The sequence below is a fragment of the Chiloscyllium plagiosum genome, chromosome 33 (assembly GCF_004010195.1).
Source record: "Chiloscyllium plagiosum isolate BGI_BamShark_2017 chromosome 33, ASM401019v2, whole genome shotgun sequence".
Lineage (NCBI taxonomy): Eukaryota > Metazoa > Chordata > Chondrichthyes > Orectolobiformes > Hemiscylliidae > Chiloscyllium > Chiloscyllium plagiosum.
Window position 1 is genome coordinate 40,952,739 of NC_057742.1, and position 16,052 is coordinate 40,968,790.

Below are 16,052 nucleotides of genomic sequence, written 5' to 3' on the forward strand. Positions count from 1 at the left end.
TAATCTAATCTAATCTAATCTAATCTAATCTAATCATGACATGAAGATTGGTGGAGTTGCTGATAGTGCCAACAATTGTGAAAGTTACAACGGGATATAGATAGATTGGCAACTTGGGCACAGAAATAGCAGTTGGAGTTTAATCCAGACCAATGTGCAGTGATGCATTTTGGAGAATCAAATTTAGGTGTGAACTATACTGTAAGCGGTTCGAAACCTTAGGAACATTACCATGCAGACGGATCTGGGTGGACAGGTCCACAGGCGGCAGGGTGATTAAGAAAGCATATGACATGCTTGCCTTTATCAGCCAGGTCATGGAGTACAAGAGTTGGCATACCCTATTGTAGCTCTATAAAACCCTGATTAGGCAGCATTTGGAGTATTGGGTGCAGTTTTAGTTGCCACACTACCAGAAGGATGTGGAAGATTTGGATACAGTGCAGAGAAGGTTCACCAGGATGTTGCCTGGTCTCGAGGGTATTGACTCTGAGGAAAGGTTAAAAAAGATTAAAACAGTGATAGTTTTCACTGGAAAGACAGTGACTGAGAGGAGATCTGATAGAGGTCTACACAATTATGAGAGGCATAGATAGGGTGGATAGTCAAAGGCTTTTTCCCAGGGTTGAAGTTTCAATTACCAAGAGGTGACAGGTTCGGGGGAGAGGAGGACAGGTAAAGGGAGATGTTTGAGGGATGTTTTTCACCCAGAGTGTGGTAGGAGCCTGGAACACAGTGCCAGAAGAGGTGGTTGAAGCAGGTATGTTAGTGCCATTCAAGAGGCATCTGGATGGTTACATGAATAGGGAGGGAATAAAGGGATACAGACCAAACATAGGCAGAAGGTTTGTTTTTTAGTTTAGTTAGGGCATGATGATTGGTACAGGCTTGGAGGGCCAAATGGCCTGTTTCTGTGCTGCACTTCCCTTTTGTTCTTAGTTCTTCTTTTGGATCCCTTGGAAACCTATAAAATTCGAACAGGTCTAGACAGGGTAAGTGCAGGAGGAAGTTCCTGATGACCGGCAAGTTACAGTTTAAGCAAATGAGATAGATCGTGAACATAGAAAGAGATAAGGGCTGGGTTAAATCATATGTGTGTAAATGCATGAAGTATCATGAACAAAATTGAGGAACTGGAAGCAGAAATTGATCTAGGAGAATATAACATAATGGCATTGACAGATATGTGGCTCAAGCCAGAACAGCATTGTCTACTTAGCATCCCAGGCTATAACGATTTTCGTAGAAACAGGATGGTATAAAGGGAGGTGTGTAGCAGTCTTGAACAAGATTTTGTTACTGAATTAGAATCTATACAGTTAAAGGTGAAAAACAAGAAGGGAGTCGTGATCTTTTTGGATATTTATTAGAGACCTCCAAATAGTGGGAGGATGTAGAAGAGAGCATTTATAGGCAGATTATGAAATTCTGCAGGACAATAGGGTAATTAGTGATTTAAATTACCTTAGAATAGATTGGGAAAAAAGGTACAGGGTATGGCATGGAAGGGAAAAAAATTCCCGCTATGTGTGTAGAAGAACTTTCTGGAACAGTGCACTTCCAGTCCGACCTGGGATGGGGAAGGTCCAAGGAAATCCGGTAGGCCAAGTGGAAAACATCAGAGTGGGGAAGCCTTTGGGAAATAGCAATCATAACATATTAAATTTCAACTTGCAAAATAATAAAAATCAGTTAATGATTAAGATTCCAGACTGGAAAAGAATAGATTTTAGTGGTATAAGAGTTGACTTGGGGTAAGTTGATTAGAAATTCATTTTGGTAAATAAAACATGGATGAAAATGGGAAACCTTCTAATTGGTTGAATCAGATGCAAAATAGGTACATTCCTATGGGAAATAAGTACAGGGTATCCAAAGCTCGATACTCTGGATGACTAAGGATATTGATGAGAAAATAAGGAGGATAAAGGAGGCATGTGATGCATACCAGAATAATACTGACAATAGAAATCAGGAGATGTGTCTCGAATACAGAAGAGAGACGAAGGCTCATAATGAGGAAGGCTGAAAGGAAGTATGAGGAAAGGATGGCAGGCTGAGCTAAAACAAACAGTAAAATGTTCTTCAAACATATTAATAGCAAAAGGTTCCTGAAGGACAGAGTGGGGTTCATAATGAACAAGCTGCTCACTGAAGTAAAGGGTATGGCAGAGGTACTAAATGAGTACCTTGCTTCTGTCTTTACCAAAGTAGAAGATGGTGACGATGACTCCAATTGAAAATGTGGGCATTGAGCAGCTGACCAATACAGTGATAGATAATGAAGGGGTAGTAAAAAGGCTGGCAGCACTCCAGATAGAGAAGTGGCCTGGCCCAGACAAGATGCAAAATAAACAAGAAAGAGGCTGGAAGAACACAGCAAACCAGGCAGCATCAGGAGATGCAGAAATCAATGTTTTGGATGTAATTCTTCTTCAGGATTGGCGGTGGGTGTAGGGGTTGCTGGAGATAAAGGGGATGGCAGGGGCAGGGTGGTGAAGTGGGGATAGGTGAAGACAGGCAGACGGTTCGACCTGGTTGGTCAATGAGAGGAATGAATCCTTTAGGTGGCTGAGAGGAGCAGAAGGGAGGGAGATGGGCTGGAAAGGGAGAGAGGGAATGGAAAGGGAGGTTGCTTGAAATTGGAGAACTCAGTATGGAACCCTCCAGGCTGCAGGATGGCCAGGCAGAAGATGAGGTGCGGTTCCTCCAATTTGCGGTTTGGTTCATTGTGGCAATGGAGGAGGCCAAGGATGGTTATATAGGAAAGGGAGTGGTTGGGGGAATTAAAATGGGCGATGACTGAGAGATCCGGTTGGCCCCTGTGGGCCCGGCTGAGATGCTCAGCGAACCGTTCCCTAAGTTTACAATTAGTCTCCCCAATGTAGGGAGGGCCACATCAAGAGCACCTGATGCAGTAAATTGGAAGAGATTGGCAGGTTGACAGGTGAACCTCTGTTTCACCTGGAAGGATTGTTTGGCTGCTTGGATGGAGGTGAGGGGGTGGTGTACCGGCAGGTTTTGCATCTTCTCCGGTTGCAGGGGAAGGTACCTGGGGGTAACTGAGTGGCGCAAACCAAGGACTGTCGAAGGGAATGGTCCTTGTGGAAGGCAGAGAGGGGTGGGGACAGGAAGAGGTTCTTGGTGATGGGGTCTAGTTGGAAAAACACTGGCAATTGCAACTAGACCCCACCCCCACCAAGTATTCTTAAATACTTCCGCCAATTCCAACTACTCTCCCATCCAAACCCCCTGAATCCCCAGGTACCTTTCGCTGCAACCAGAAAAGGTGCAAAATCTACTGGTACACCAGCCCCCTCACCTCCATCGCGGGCCCCAAACAGTCCTTCCAGGTGAGACAGAGGTTCACTTGCCTCTCTTCCAACCTGGTTTACTGCATCAGGTGCTCCCGATGTGATCTTCATTGCATTGGGGAGACCAAATGTAAACTTGGGGAACGTTTCACTGAGCATCTAAGCCAGGCCCAGTCACGGGGAACGTTTCACTGAGCATCTAAGCCAGGCCCAGTCACCGCCCATTTTAATTCCCCTTCCCACTCCCTTTCCAACATGACCATCCTTGGCCTCCTCCATTGCCACAATGAACCAAACCACAAATTAGAGGAACAACACCTCATCTTCTTCCTGGGCAGCCTACAGCCCGGAGGACTCAATATTGAGTTTTCCAATGTCAAATAATCTCCCTTCCCTTCCCCCAACTTCCTTCCCCACCTCTCCCCCCCTTCCATTCCTCTCAGCCACCAACCAGATTCATTTCTCCCATCGATCAGCCAGGTCATGCCCTCTGCCCATCTTCACTTATCCACACTTTGCCACCTGGCCTCTGCCATCGTCTTTCTCTGCAGCACCCCCTACACCCACCCTCAGTCCTGAAGAAGGGTTACACCTGAAACGTCGACTTTTGCATCTCCTGATGCTGCCTGGCTTGCTGTTTTCTAGCCTCCTGCCTGTCTACTTTGGATTCCAGCATCTGCAGTTTTTTTTGTCTCTAACCAGATAGGATGCATCCTAGATTGCCGATAGAGGTAAAGGAGCAAATTGTGGAGCCATTGGCAGAAATTTTCCAGGCCTCTCTGAACACAGGATTAATCCCAGGGGACTGGAGTGAATATAACACTGTTTTTTAAGAAAGAGGCAAAGGATAACCCAGGAAACAGCAAACCTATCATTTGACATCAACAGTGAGAAAACCAATAGAGGCTAGAATACAGGTAAGGTAAATATACACAGAGAAAAATAAGTTATTAGACAGTCAATATGACTGTCAAGATCAGGTTGTGTCTGACAAATTAAATGAATTCTTTGATGAGGTGACAGAGGTAGTGCAGTGGATGTTGTATATTTGGACCTTCAGAAAGCATTTGATATGGTGTCACATTGGCAGATTAAAATTGTTTGGGATTGATAGGTCCTTGGCAGCACAGATTAGAAGTTGTCTAAAAGACAAGAGACAGAGGGTAGGTATAGATGGGTATTCCTCAGAATAGAGATGATGGAGAAAAGGTGTTCCACAGATCAGTACTGGGACCCTTGCCTTTTCAGATTTATATAAACAGTTGGGAGATGGGTCTTGAAGGGTCTGTAAATTTTCAGATGATACTAAGTTAGGAAGAATACTGAATTGTGAGGATGACGTCGAGCTGCTTCAGAGGGGCATCTAAAAGTTGGCCAAATGGGTAGACACCAGACAGATGAAATTCAGTGCAGAGAAACCTGAGATAATGTATTTTGTAGAAGAAACAAGGAGGGAAAACAGAAGCTCCGTGGTCCAACTTTGAGAGGAATACAGGAGCAGAAGGATGTCCATGATTCTCTTAAGGTGGCTAGACAAGTTGATACATTTGTTAAGACTTGAAGGATCTTTGGGTTCTTAATAGGGGCATAGCATAGAAAAGCAACGAAGTGATGCTACATCTCTACAAGCCATTAATCAGACCACATTTGGAGTAATGTGTTCTGTTCTAGGCTTTATTTAGGGAAGGATGATAAAACCCTGGAGAGAGTCCAAAGACAATTTACTAGAGGGATATCAGGAATGAGGGAATTTAGATACAAGGAAGGATTAGAGAAATTCCTTGGAACAGAAGGGATTTAAGAGGCAACTTTAATGATGCGTTCAATATGATGAACAATTGTGCCAGCATCAAGAAGGATATTGTTTCCACTATTTGGTATGCCAGTAACTTGGGGTCACAATTTTCAAGACTGTCAGCAATAGAGCTATGAGTGTGATGAAGAGAAATATCCTTACTCAGAGTTGTTAGCATTTGGAATGCGCTGCCTGGGAGGCAGATTCCATAAGAGGTTTCAAAAGTGCCCCTAATATTTATTTGAAAGTGAAGTTAGATGACCATAGAAATAGGGTTGGAGAATGGATAGCTCTTTCAAGAGCTCGGAGAGACATGGTGGGTCAAATGGCCCCCTTTTATACTGTAAATGCTATAATGTCTATGATTTAGGACTGAGCTTGAGAGAAAGATCTTCACCCAGAGAGTAGTGACTTCTCTGTCACAGAAAGGGGTGGGGGGTGGGGAATATGAGAGGGGTGATTGAGATGGGACTGGGATATTGAACTACATTTAGGCGTCTAATTTGCTGCTGTATGGGACTTAAGGCTGGGTTCTGGTGTGGGGCATTGATGCCTCTTTGTTTTATGAGCAGCAGTGTACTTCCCCTCAATGTGAGTGTGACTCCTGATCCCTACTGTCCCCCAATCCCTACCCCCACTCTGTCCCCACCACCACACCTCCCCCCCACCACCTCCACAAATCCCCCACTCCCTCCATCCCATCCATCCCACCTAGGGCCACCCACCCACCAAGATGGGTCTGTCCATACAGCGCCTGAGAAACAGAACATTTCAACAATGAAGAATTCCTGCTAAAATGCAGTCTGATGGTGTGAGGTAATGACCATATTCTTACTTGAAGTAACTGAGTATAGAGACAGCAGCCAACAGCGAGACCAATGAGATAGAATATCCCACCGTGTAGATCAGGTGGAGACGCTCAAATACTTCCTGAGGGGATAAATGAGAATCTTGGTGTGAGAGTCTTGCATAAAGTGAACAACTTCAATGCATTTCCAACATTATAGCTCAGCATTCATCACTGGTTCTATGCCAAGGCCCACACTCCCTCCCACCAGACAACCAGGGACTGCATTTTCAAACTGGCATTAGGATCTCCTCACCTGAATAATTTCCAATTCCTAACTCAACATGGATATTCTATCTCATAGTTTTCAAATGTGAAGGACTTAATCAGCTGGGGTGGGTGCAGGAAAGGCTATGGCCATGGTGTGTCTGTGGATGTGGTGTGTCTGTGGATGTGGTGTGTCTGTGGATGTGGTGTGTCTGTGGATGTGGTGTGTCTGTGGATGTGATGGGTCTGTGGATGTGATGGGTCTGTGGGTGTGGTGGGTCTGTGGGAGTGGTGGGTCTGTGGGAGTGGTGTGTCTGTGAGAGTGGTGTGTCTGTGGGTGTGATGTGTCTGTGAGAGTGGTGTCAGAGCATTGGCTTGTCTAGATTCAAAGGCCATTCACTGAGAATATGGCACAGTATCGAACAGGTCCAGGCATCAATGGGCCATACCTAGTTGCCCTTGAGAATGGTAGTGAACTGCTACAGTCTATGTGTTGTATGTAGACCCATAATGGAATTCCAGGATGGAGTGTGGATTGAATTGGATCTTGCAGGTGATGGTGTTCCCATGTATTTATATCCCCTGTCTTTCAAGGTGATAGAGGCTTGGAAGGTACTGTCTAAAGAGCCTTGCTGAATTTCTGCAGTGCATCACGTAGATGATACACACTGCAGCCACTGTGTATTGGTGGTGAAGGGAATAAATCATGAAGGTAGTGGATACGGTGCCGAACAGGCAAACTGTTTCGTCCTGGATGGTGTTGATTCTTGATTGTTATTAGAGCTGCACTTATCTAGGCAAGTGGGGAGTATTCTATCACACTCTTGACTTGTGAATTGTAGATGGTGGATAGGCTTTGTGGAGTCGAGATGTGAATTACACACTATAGGATTCATATTCTCTTAGCTGCTTTTATCGCATTATTTGAGGAATTGCAGAAAGAACTCACTATTGTGTAATCATTGGCAATCATTCCCACTTCTGACCATATAATGGACAAAAGGTCATTGATGAAGCAGGATAACTTAGTTAGGGCCAGGATCCTGCCCTGAGAAGCTTCTGCAGAATGTCCTAGAACTGAGATCAATAATGAAGTTTACCCTCCGTCCCATTTACTTCAGCCGTGTTAGGGTTCCTTGAAGTCATTCTTGACCAAATACTGCTTTGATATCGAGGGCTGTCACACTCACTTCACTTCTGGAATCAGTTCTTTTGTCAATGTTTGAACCAAGGCTGTGGTCAGGAGCTGAGTGACCCTGGCAGAACCCAAACTGAGCAGGTTATTGCTGAGCAGGTGCTGCTTGATAGAATTGTTAATGACACTTTCCAACACTTCACTGATGATTGAGAGCAGGTTAATGAGGTGGTAATTATCTGTGCTGTACAGACTCTGCATTTGGAAGGCAGGAAACAGCTGGAAGAGGTTCCATCTTTTCAGGTGTTGTATCTGTGCAAGAACTGCTTGCCTATAGTTGCAGCTAATTCTGGGGCAGGTATCTACAATACTTAGATTAAATTACTTACAGTGTGGAAACAGGCCCTTCAGCCCAACACACCGACCCAACGAAGCGCACCTACACAGACCCATTCCCCTACATTTACCCCTTCACCTAACACTACGGGCAATTCACCTGACCTGCACATTTTTGGACTGTGGGAGGAAACCGGAGCACCCGAGGAAACCCACACAGACACGGGGAGAATGTGCAAACTCCACACAGTCAGTCGCCTGAGGCAGGAATTGAACCCGGGTCTCTGGCGCTGTGAGGCAACAGTGCTAACCATGGTGCCACCCCTTCTAGCTGAATTCAAACTGTCCAGACATTGACTTTGTCTGGGCTTCAACAATAACTCTGGACTGATTGGAACATTCATTTATAAATCAATATATCATCTCATTTCTAATCCTTATTAATATGTCTCCCTAAGCGGCACGGTGGCACAGTGGTTAGCACTGCTGCCTCACAGCACTGGAGACCTGGATTCAATTCCCGCCTCTGGCGACTGACTGTGTGGGGTTTGCACATTCTCCCCGTGTCTGCGTGGGTTTCCTCTGGATGCTCCGGTTTCCTCCCACAATCCAAAAATGTGCAGGTGAATTGGCCATGCTAAAATTGCCCGTAGTGTTAGGTGAAGGGGTAAATGTAGGGGAATAGTTCTGGGTGGGTTGTGCTTCGGTGGGTCGGTGTGGACTTGTTGGTCCGAAGGGCCTGTGTCCACACTGTAAGTAATCTAATCTAATAATAAATATAAATTCCTTTTTTCTGCACATTTCAGGTGTCATTCTAGACCCATGTCCTTTCATTCTATACCTCTTTTACTATAACTGGATGTTGTCAGTATCCATGCTTTTGCTGTATCTGGTACTTATAGCTACTTGTAAAGTTTGTAGTAGAGTTGAAGATTTGGCTTGTAAATAAACAGTCACTCTTGGTTAAATGAGTAATGGTGCTTATTTGTTGTTTACCTTATGGTGCCAATGGTCAGGCTTCAGGAACTTGGTGCATTCTGTGTAGTTTGCCCAAGTTCTGTTAATGCTGGGGACTAACTCCCAGTCCCCATGTATGTTGCACTTGCGATAGGCATTACCTGTCAGGAGAAAGGCAACATTTAGATTTATGATAAAAGATTCCACCAAACACCTTGCAGCAGCAGTCCTGCAAACACCTCATGGATCCAGTGGCTCTCCACAGCCAGATCCAACACTGTTCATAGAAACTTCTAGCTGAATTCAAATGGTCCAGACATTGACTTTGTCTAGGCTTCAACGATAACTCTGGACTAATTGGGACATTCATTTATAAATCAAAATATCAACTCATTTCTAATGCTTATTAATATGTCTCCCTAAGTTCCTTTTTTCTGCACATTTCAGATGTCATTCTAGACCCATGTCCATTCATTCTATACCTCTTTTACTTTCTATTCACTCACCAGGGCCTTCTCTCCTTTTCCCTGCCTTTGATGCTATACCATGTGTGCGTCCTTTCACTTCTCTTTCTCAGTCTCCCAAACCCCATCAACCATCATTTTCCCCCAGCTTTACTGCTGTCCTGTTGCCTTTGAACAGAGGTTGGGAGGTTGGATATAATAGATCACAGGCAGAGCAGTCAGAGTGGGAACAGAGTCAAAGGGGGGTTCGCAATCCTCCAAGTGTCTTCAACAAAATCTTAGACATAAAAAAGTAGATAGTAAGTGTTTGATCAGTGACTATTCTTCTTCCCTTAACATGTATAACAAAAAGTGCACACAAAGGATTAAAAGACCATTTTTAGACCGAATTCTGCACTAAAGTCCCAAAATCATTCCTGCACATGCTGCCCTACTTTGATTCCCAGTACTCAATACTTCAACTCCAAATTTTCATCATCTCTGTAAGCTCCTCCAGCCTTGCAATCCTCAGCAAATACACACTTGTCCAATTCTCTCTATTGTACATTCCCCATTCTTTCACTCACTGTCAGTATTACAGAGAATGTGATTACATTCAGTGTCAGGAGTCAGTGAAAGCAGACAGCATGAACAGTCAGACACACAGTGTAAGTCAGTTATTAGCAATCAGTGGAAGCAGACTACAGTCTGTGTAGTTACCTTGGTGGTTAAAATCATAAATATACTCAGGACAGGAGACCGAGACACTCTTGTTGGGGATCCCCAGGGGCCAGCACACTATACCATCCCACTCAGGCCTGCAACTGACACCTGCATAGACACAAAAAAGAGCAAACATTATCAAACATTTCAGCAAGTCACAGATTAGTAAACAATCAAGGTGCAGTGAAAACCAACAGAGAGGATGGGGAAGCTCCCACCAATATCCTCAGCTTGTTTTTAGAGAAACACAGCACCAGGAACTGCTGTGAAAACAGAAATTCTGGAGCTGCCTCGAGAGAGAGTGGTCACTGCCATATTCACTAACTCCACAAATGGAAGACTCAAGCAGCCTGAGGCTTCATGCATATCCATGCATGTGGTGTCTTACCACCCAATACACAATCTCTCCCTCCTGAACCATCTTGTTCATTCAGATAATTCCAGCTGAAACAGCTGCCTAACTCACAAACATTCCCTTCCCTACTCATTTTTCTTTATTTCTCTGAAGCTCGACACTAATCTGAAGGAAGTGGTTTGATCAGAAATCCTCAGGACACATATAAACTTCCAGTCTCTCCACCACCAATGTATAGAGCCAACAGTCTGTGTGGGCAAATTTAACAGGTTACAAACAGCATTGAGATGCTACAGATTTAAATAGCTTTACAAAAGAATAAGAAAAAAAATATTGAAGAAATAGATGGAGAAATAAAGATTGAAAAAGATTCAATGTCAAATAAGACACAGGATTAGACATCTTGGAGAAAACAATTCTTAAGGCACAGAATTGCTTTAAAGTTAAACGTAAAGTCTGAAGCTGAACAAATGAATACATTAGTATTCAATAGATTCTATATTGGATGGTTTTATAAATCACCAACATATGAAAGGAGGCACAGATTTATTTGAAGAAGTTCTAACATCTTTTGGTAATTACTTCTACATAGGAACAAAAAAAATTCTTGGATGATTAAAGTTCAACAGAAATGTTCAATTTTCAGGAGAATCCATGGATACAGTTACAATGATTTCTATAGATAGCTGAAACAGTGACTAAGGAACTTTGAAATCAGAATTCATATGAGACGGAATACTTGTTGGAATTATTGATGAATCATCAGATTTCTTATAGTCCAAGGAAAATTTAAAATTGGAGAACACTACATAAATCATGCTGCATGCAGAAACAGAAGGACTCAGATAGATCCTGAGAGAGGTTTGCAGTCCTTTATCAAACTTGCATCAGGAACAGTATTTAATTTTGTGTCCAAATCTCTTGAGGATTAGTTACTGTTTATATTTAGTTGACATGGATTCAAGTAAGTGGTTTACATATTTTTGAATGGAGATCTTATACTGATGGTTCTCCCATGCAACTTCTGTATGGTTGAAAGATGATCTTGGGCTGTCGCTATATATGATGCAGCTGTCCAAACCCAGGGCCTTTGCCAGTGGGTTGCCCCAATAATTTTGGTATTAAATTCTCACCTCTAATTCTGTTGTCTAATTGTCATTATGATAACTGAAACTGTGTCCTCAACTAATATCATTGCCACTAACCTTGCTCCTTCTTTAACATGGGGTTTGGATTCATCGATTCATAGAGCACAGAGGTGAGAGTAACTGCCTCCACCACCCTCTCAGACAAAATCTTCTATATTTCCACCATCCTTTTGGTGAAGTTTATTTTTCTCAGATCTCCTCTAAATCTCCTCATTGGGGTGGCACGGTAGCTCAGTGGTTAGTACTGCTGCCTAACAGCGCCAGGGACCCATGTTCAATTCCAACCTTGGGCAACTGTCTGTGTGGAGTTTGCACATGCTCCCCATGTCTATGTGGGTTTCCTCCGGGTGCTCTGGTTTCCTCCCACAATCCAAGGATGTGCAGATTAGGTGAATTGGTCAAGCTAAATTGCCCATAGTGTCCAGGGATGTGTAGGTTAGGTGCATTAGTCAGGGGTAAATATAGGACAATAGAGTAAGGGAATGTGTCTGGGTGGGTTACTCTTCAGAGGGTTGGTGTGGACTTATTGGGCTGAAGGGGCTGTTTCCACACTGTAGGGATTCTAAGTTCTACGTTAAACCACTTGCTCCTGACCTTAAACTTGTGTCCTCTAGTCTTATTATTCTTATGATTTACCCCTTTATGCTTCTCATAATATTATATCCCTCAATCAGATGCTCCCTCAACCTCTTTTGCTCCAGGGAAAACAAACCCAGTCTATCAAGTCTCTCCTCATAACTGAGACTGGGGATACCTTTCTGGTGAATCTCCTCTGCACTCTATTTGGTGCAGTCCTGTCTTTCCGCTAATGTGCCAATCAGAACTGCACACAGTATTCCATCTGTTTACCTCTATTCTATGTCTCTCACAGAGGACAGGCCTCTCATAAGCCTTCTTCACCACCTTGCCTACCTGTGCTGACCTTCACAGAACTATGGTTTTAAAACCAATGTCCCTTTGTTCTTCAGTACTTCCTAGAGGCTTACCACTTATTGTATATATCCTTCCCTGTTAGACCCTCCAAAACACATCACTTCACACTTATTAGGATTAGAGTCACTGATTCATAGAGCATAGAAACAGGTGAGAATAACTGCCATTGCTTGCCTGCCCAATTTACAGCCTGATCAGTATCAAATGTAAGCCTCAGACCACCCTCCTCACTGTAAACAACACCACCAATTTTCATGTCATTTGTCATCTTAAGAATTAAACATTTTTGATCAACATTTGTAATGGATCAGACCAAACCAGCTCAGAGGGTTGGTGTGGACTTGTTGGGTCGAAGGGCCTTTTTCCACACTGGAGGGATTCTATGATAAACACACCCTTGGGAAAGGCAAATTCATTAAAACAAATTGTCTCACATGCTATTCTAGCAGCAGGAAGAGAGCCCCAGCTTTAGCTATAACAGAGAGAGGAACAAGAACTTCCATATCCAGCTTCAAGACCCCAGAACTGCAGAAAGAGCAAAACTAAAAATCCTGGTTCTGTGGGAGCTCGACCCCACTCATTCAGGTTACTTCTATTGTTCCAATTTAAAATAAAAGAAGGCCTCATAAGCTGTTTACTTTAATAGGTTTGAGCAGACTGCTTATCACCTCTGTCTCAGCCTTTCTTCAATAAAAGAACCAGAATACAATATACCGCTTAAAGTCATAGTATCGTCATATATCCAAGTCATTAATGTACATAGCAAACAGCAAGGGTCGCAGCACTGATCCCTGTGATACACTGCTGGTCAGAGGTTTCCAATCACAGAACAATCGTCCAACAATACCCTTTGCCTCCTTTTGCAATCCAATTTTGGATCCAGTTTGAAAACCTTCCTTGGCTGTCATTGGTTCTTACCTTTTGCACTCAGCCTTGCATTTAGGACCTTATCAAAGGCCTTACTGAAGTCCATTTAAACCACATCAACTGCACTATCCTCATCAATATACTTAGTCACCTTTTCATAAATCTCAGTTAAATTAGACAGGATCTCCCTCTAACAAATCCATGCTGACTATCCCTGATTTAATTCCTGCCTTCCCAAACATTGATTAATTCTGTCTCTCAGAATGTTTTCCAACAATTTCCCTCCCACTGATGTCAGACTAATTGGTGGGTGATTATCTGGCCTATCCCTGCTGCCCTTGCGAAACAAAGGAACCACATTAACTTTTCTCCAGTCATCTGGCATTTCACCTGTGGCCAGTGAGGTATTAAATCCACTAGGGCTCCAGCAATATCCTCCCTCACCTCCTACAGCAGCCTGGGATGCATCTCATGATGGTCTGGGGATTTATGCACCTTTATGCCTGTTAAAACATGCAATACCCACTCTTTGTTAATCTTAACATGTTCTAGAACCTTACCACGCCAACTGAAATCCCCAGCTACAATACCCTTTGTATGAGAAATATTCATTTTAGACCTCACCCAGACCAGATTTATCCCTTTGGTCTCTAATAGGCTCCACTCTTTCTCTGGTAATCCTCTTACTCTTAATATATTTATAAAACCCAAGGATATTTAATGGCCCCTCTTTGTCCTCCAATTTTCCGTTTTAGGTCACCTCCTATACTTTCGAAGGACCTCCCTGTTTTTCATGCACTTGTACCTGGCATATGCTTCCCTCTCTTTCTTTATCAAACTCTCAATGTCCCTTGACATTTAGGATTCCCTGCACTTGCTGCCCTTGGCCTTCACTCTTGGAGGAACATGCTGGCCCTGAACCACTTTTAAAAAGAATTCTCATTTTCCAAATCTAGACTTACCTGCAGATAGCTGCTCCCAATTATGTTTGCCAGATTCTGTCCAATGATATTAAAACTGGCCTTCTCACAATGTAGACATTTAAAGTTCTGCGCTAACCTTATCTTGTTCCACAATGATTTTGAAAATGACAGAGTTATTGTCACTATTGCCAAAATGTTGGGTCCATTAACTACTACTTAAACAGCTTCATTCCCTAGGATTAGGTCTAGCACTGTCCCATCTCTAGTCTACATTCTGGCACAAAAATCTGTCCTGGATGCACTTAAAAAATATAATCTCAACAAAGTGATTGCCTCTTTTTTTATTTCTCATCAATGTTCTCTCTCCTCACTCCTTATTTTTTGAGTTCAACAAAGATCTTGCTTATTTCTCTGTTGCTCACTTGTTTCTTTCTGAATTGTAACTGCACTGTAGAGGGTGCAAAGGAGATTCACCAGGATGTTGCCCTATGAAGAGAGGCTAGATATGCTGAGGTTGTTTTCTCTGGAACAAAGAAAGCTGAGGGGGGACCTGATAGAGTTGTATAAAATTACAAGCACATGGACATGATGGATAGAAAGCAGCTGTTCCCCCTTGGGGAAAGGTCAATAACAAAAGGGCATAATTTGGTGAAAGACAAGAACTTGACAGGGAATTTGAGGAAAATTCTTTCCACCCAGAGGGTGGTGTGAGTCTGGAATGCATACCTGGAAGGTAAGTGAGGTGGGTAGTCTCATAACCTTTAAAAAGTACTTGGATGAGCACTTGAAGTGTTATAATATTCAAGGCTATGGGTCTAGTGCAGGGAAGTGAGATTAGTGTAGATAGTAGTGTAGTTTTGGTAGTACAGACTCAATCGCCAAAGGGCATCTTCTGTAATGTATGATTCTCCTTAGCCTTCCTAAAAAGTTTATTTTTCCATTCTGTGTTTCAACTAAGTTTTGCTTTATTTAAGATTAGATTCCCTACAGTATGGATACAGGCCATTTGGCCCAACAAGTCCACGCTGACCCTCCGAAGAGTAACCCACCAAGAACCATTTCCCTCCGACTAATGCACCAAGCACAATGGACAATTTTAGTATGGCCAATTAGAGTCATGGAGTTATAGAGATGTACAGCATGGAAACAGGCCCTTCGGTCCAACCCGTCCATGCCAACCAGATATCCCAACCCAATCTAGTCCCGCCTGCCAGCACCTGGCCCATATCCCTCCAAACCCTTCCTATTCATATACCCATCCAAATGCCTCTTAAATATTGCAATTTTCCAGCCTCCACCACTTCCTCTGGCAGCTCATTCCATACACGTACCATCCTCTGCGTGAAAAAGTTGAACCTTAGGTCTCTTTTATATCTTTCCCCTCTCACCCTAAACCTATGCCCTCTCGTTCTGGACTCCCCAACCCCAACGGGAAAAGACTTTGCCGATTTATCCTATCCATGCCCCTCATAATTTTGTAAATCTCTAATAAGGTCAGCCCTCAGCTTCTGGCGCTTCAGGGAAAACAGCCCCAGCCCGTTCAGCCTCTCCCTATAGCTCAAATCCTCCAACCCTGGCAACATACTTGTAAATCTTTTCTGAACCCTTTCAAGTTTCACGACATCTTTCCGATAGGAAGGAGACCAGAATTGCACACAATATTCCAACAGTGGCCTAACCAATGTCCTGTACAGCTGCAACATGACCTCCCAACATGTACTCAATACTCTGACCAATGAAGAAAAGCATACCAAACGCCTTCTTCACTATTCTATCTACCTGCGACTCCACTTTCAAGGAGCTATGAACCTGCCCTCCAAGGTCTCTTTCTTCAGCAACACTCCCTACGACCTTACCATTAAGTGTATAAGTCCTGCTAAGATTTGCTTTCCCAAAGTGCAGCACTTTGCATTTATCTGAATTAAACTCCATCTGCCACTTCTCAGCCCATTGGCCCATCTGGTCCAGATCCTGTTGTAATCTGAGGTAACTCTCTTCGCTGTCCACTACACCTCCAGTTTTGGTATCATCTGCAAACTTACTAACTGTACCTCTTATGCTCGCATCCA

The 16,052-nt window shown here is 43.4% G+C and overlaps 1 protein-coding gene across 3 annotated transcripts in view; it reads right to left on the minus strand.

The window, feature by feature from the left end:
* Positions 1-16,052, minus strand: part of LOC122540036 (parathyroid hormone/parathyroid hormone-related peptide receptor-like) — a 114,520-nt gene that overhangs the window by 71,431 nt on the left and 27,037 nt on the right. For all 3 annotated transcript variants that reach the window (XM_043675359.1, XM_043675356.1, XM_043675357.1), the window contains exons 4-6: positions 9,755-9,865; positions 8,631-8,752; positions 5,945-6,039 (exon numbers count right to left, since the gene is read on the minus strand). In XM_043675359.1, coding sequence (XP_043531294.1) covers positions 5,945-6,039; positions 8,631-8,752; positions 9,755-9,865 — 328 coding nt within the window. The remainder of the gene's footprint in view (positions 1-5,944; positions 6,040-8,630; positions 8,753-9,754; positions 9,866-16,052) is intronic.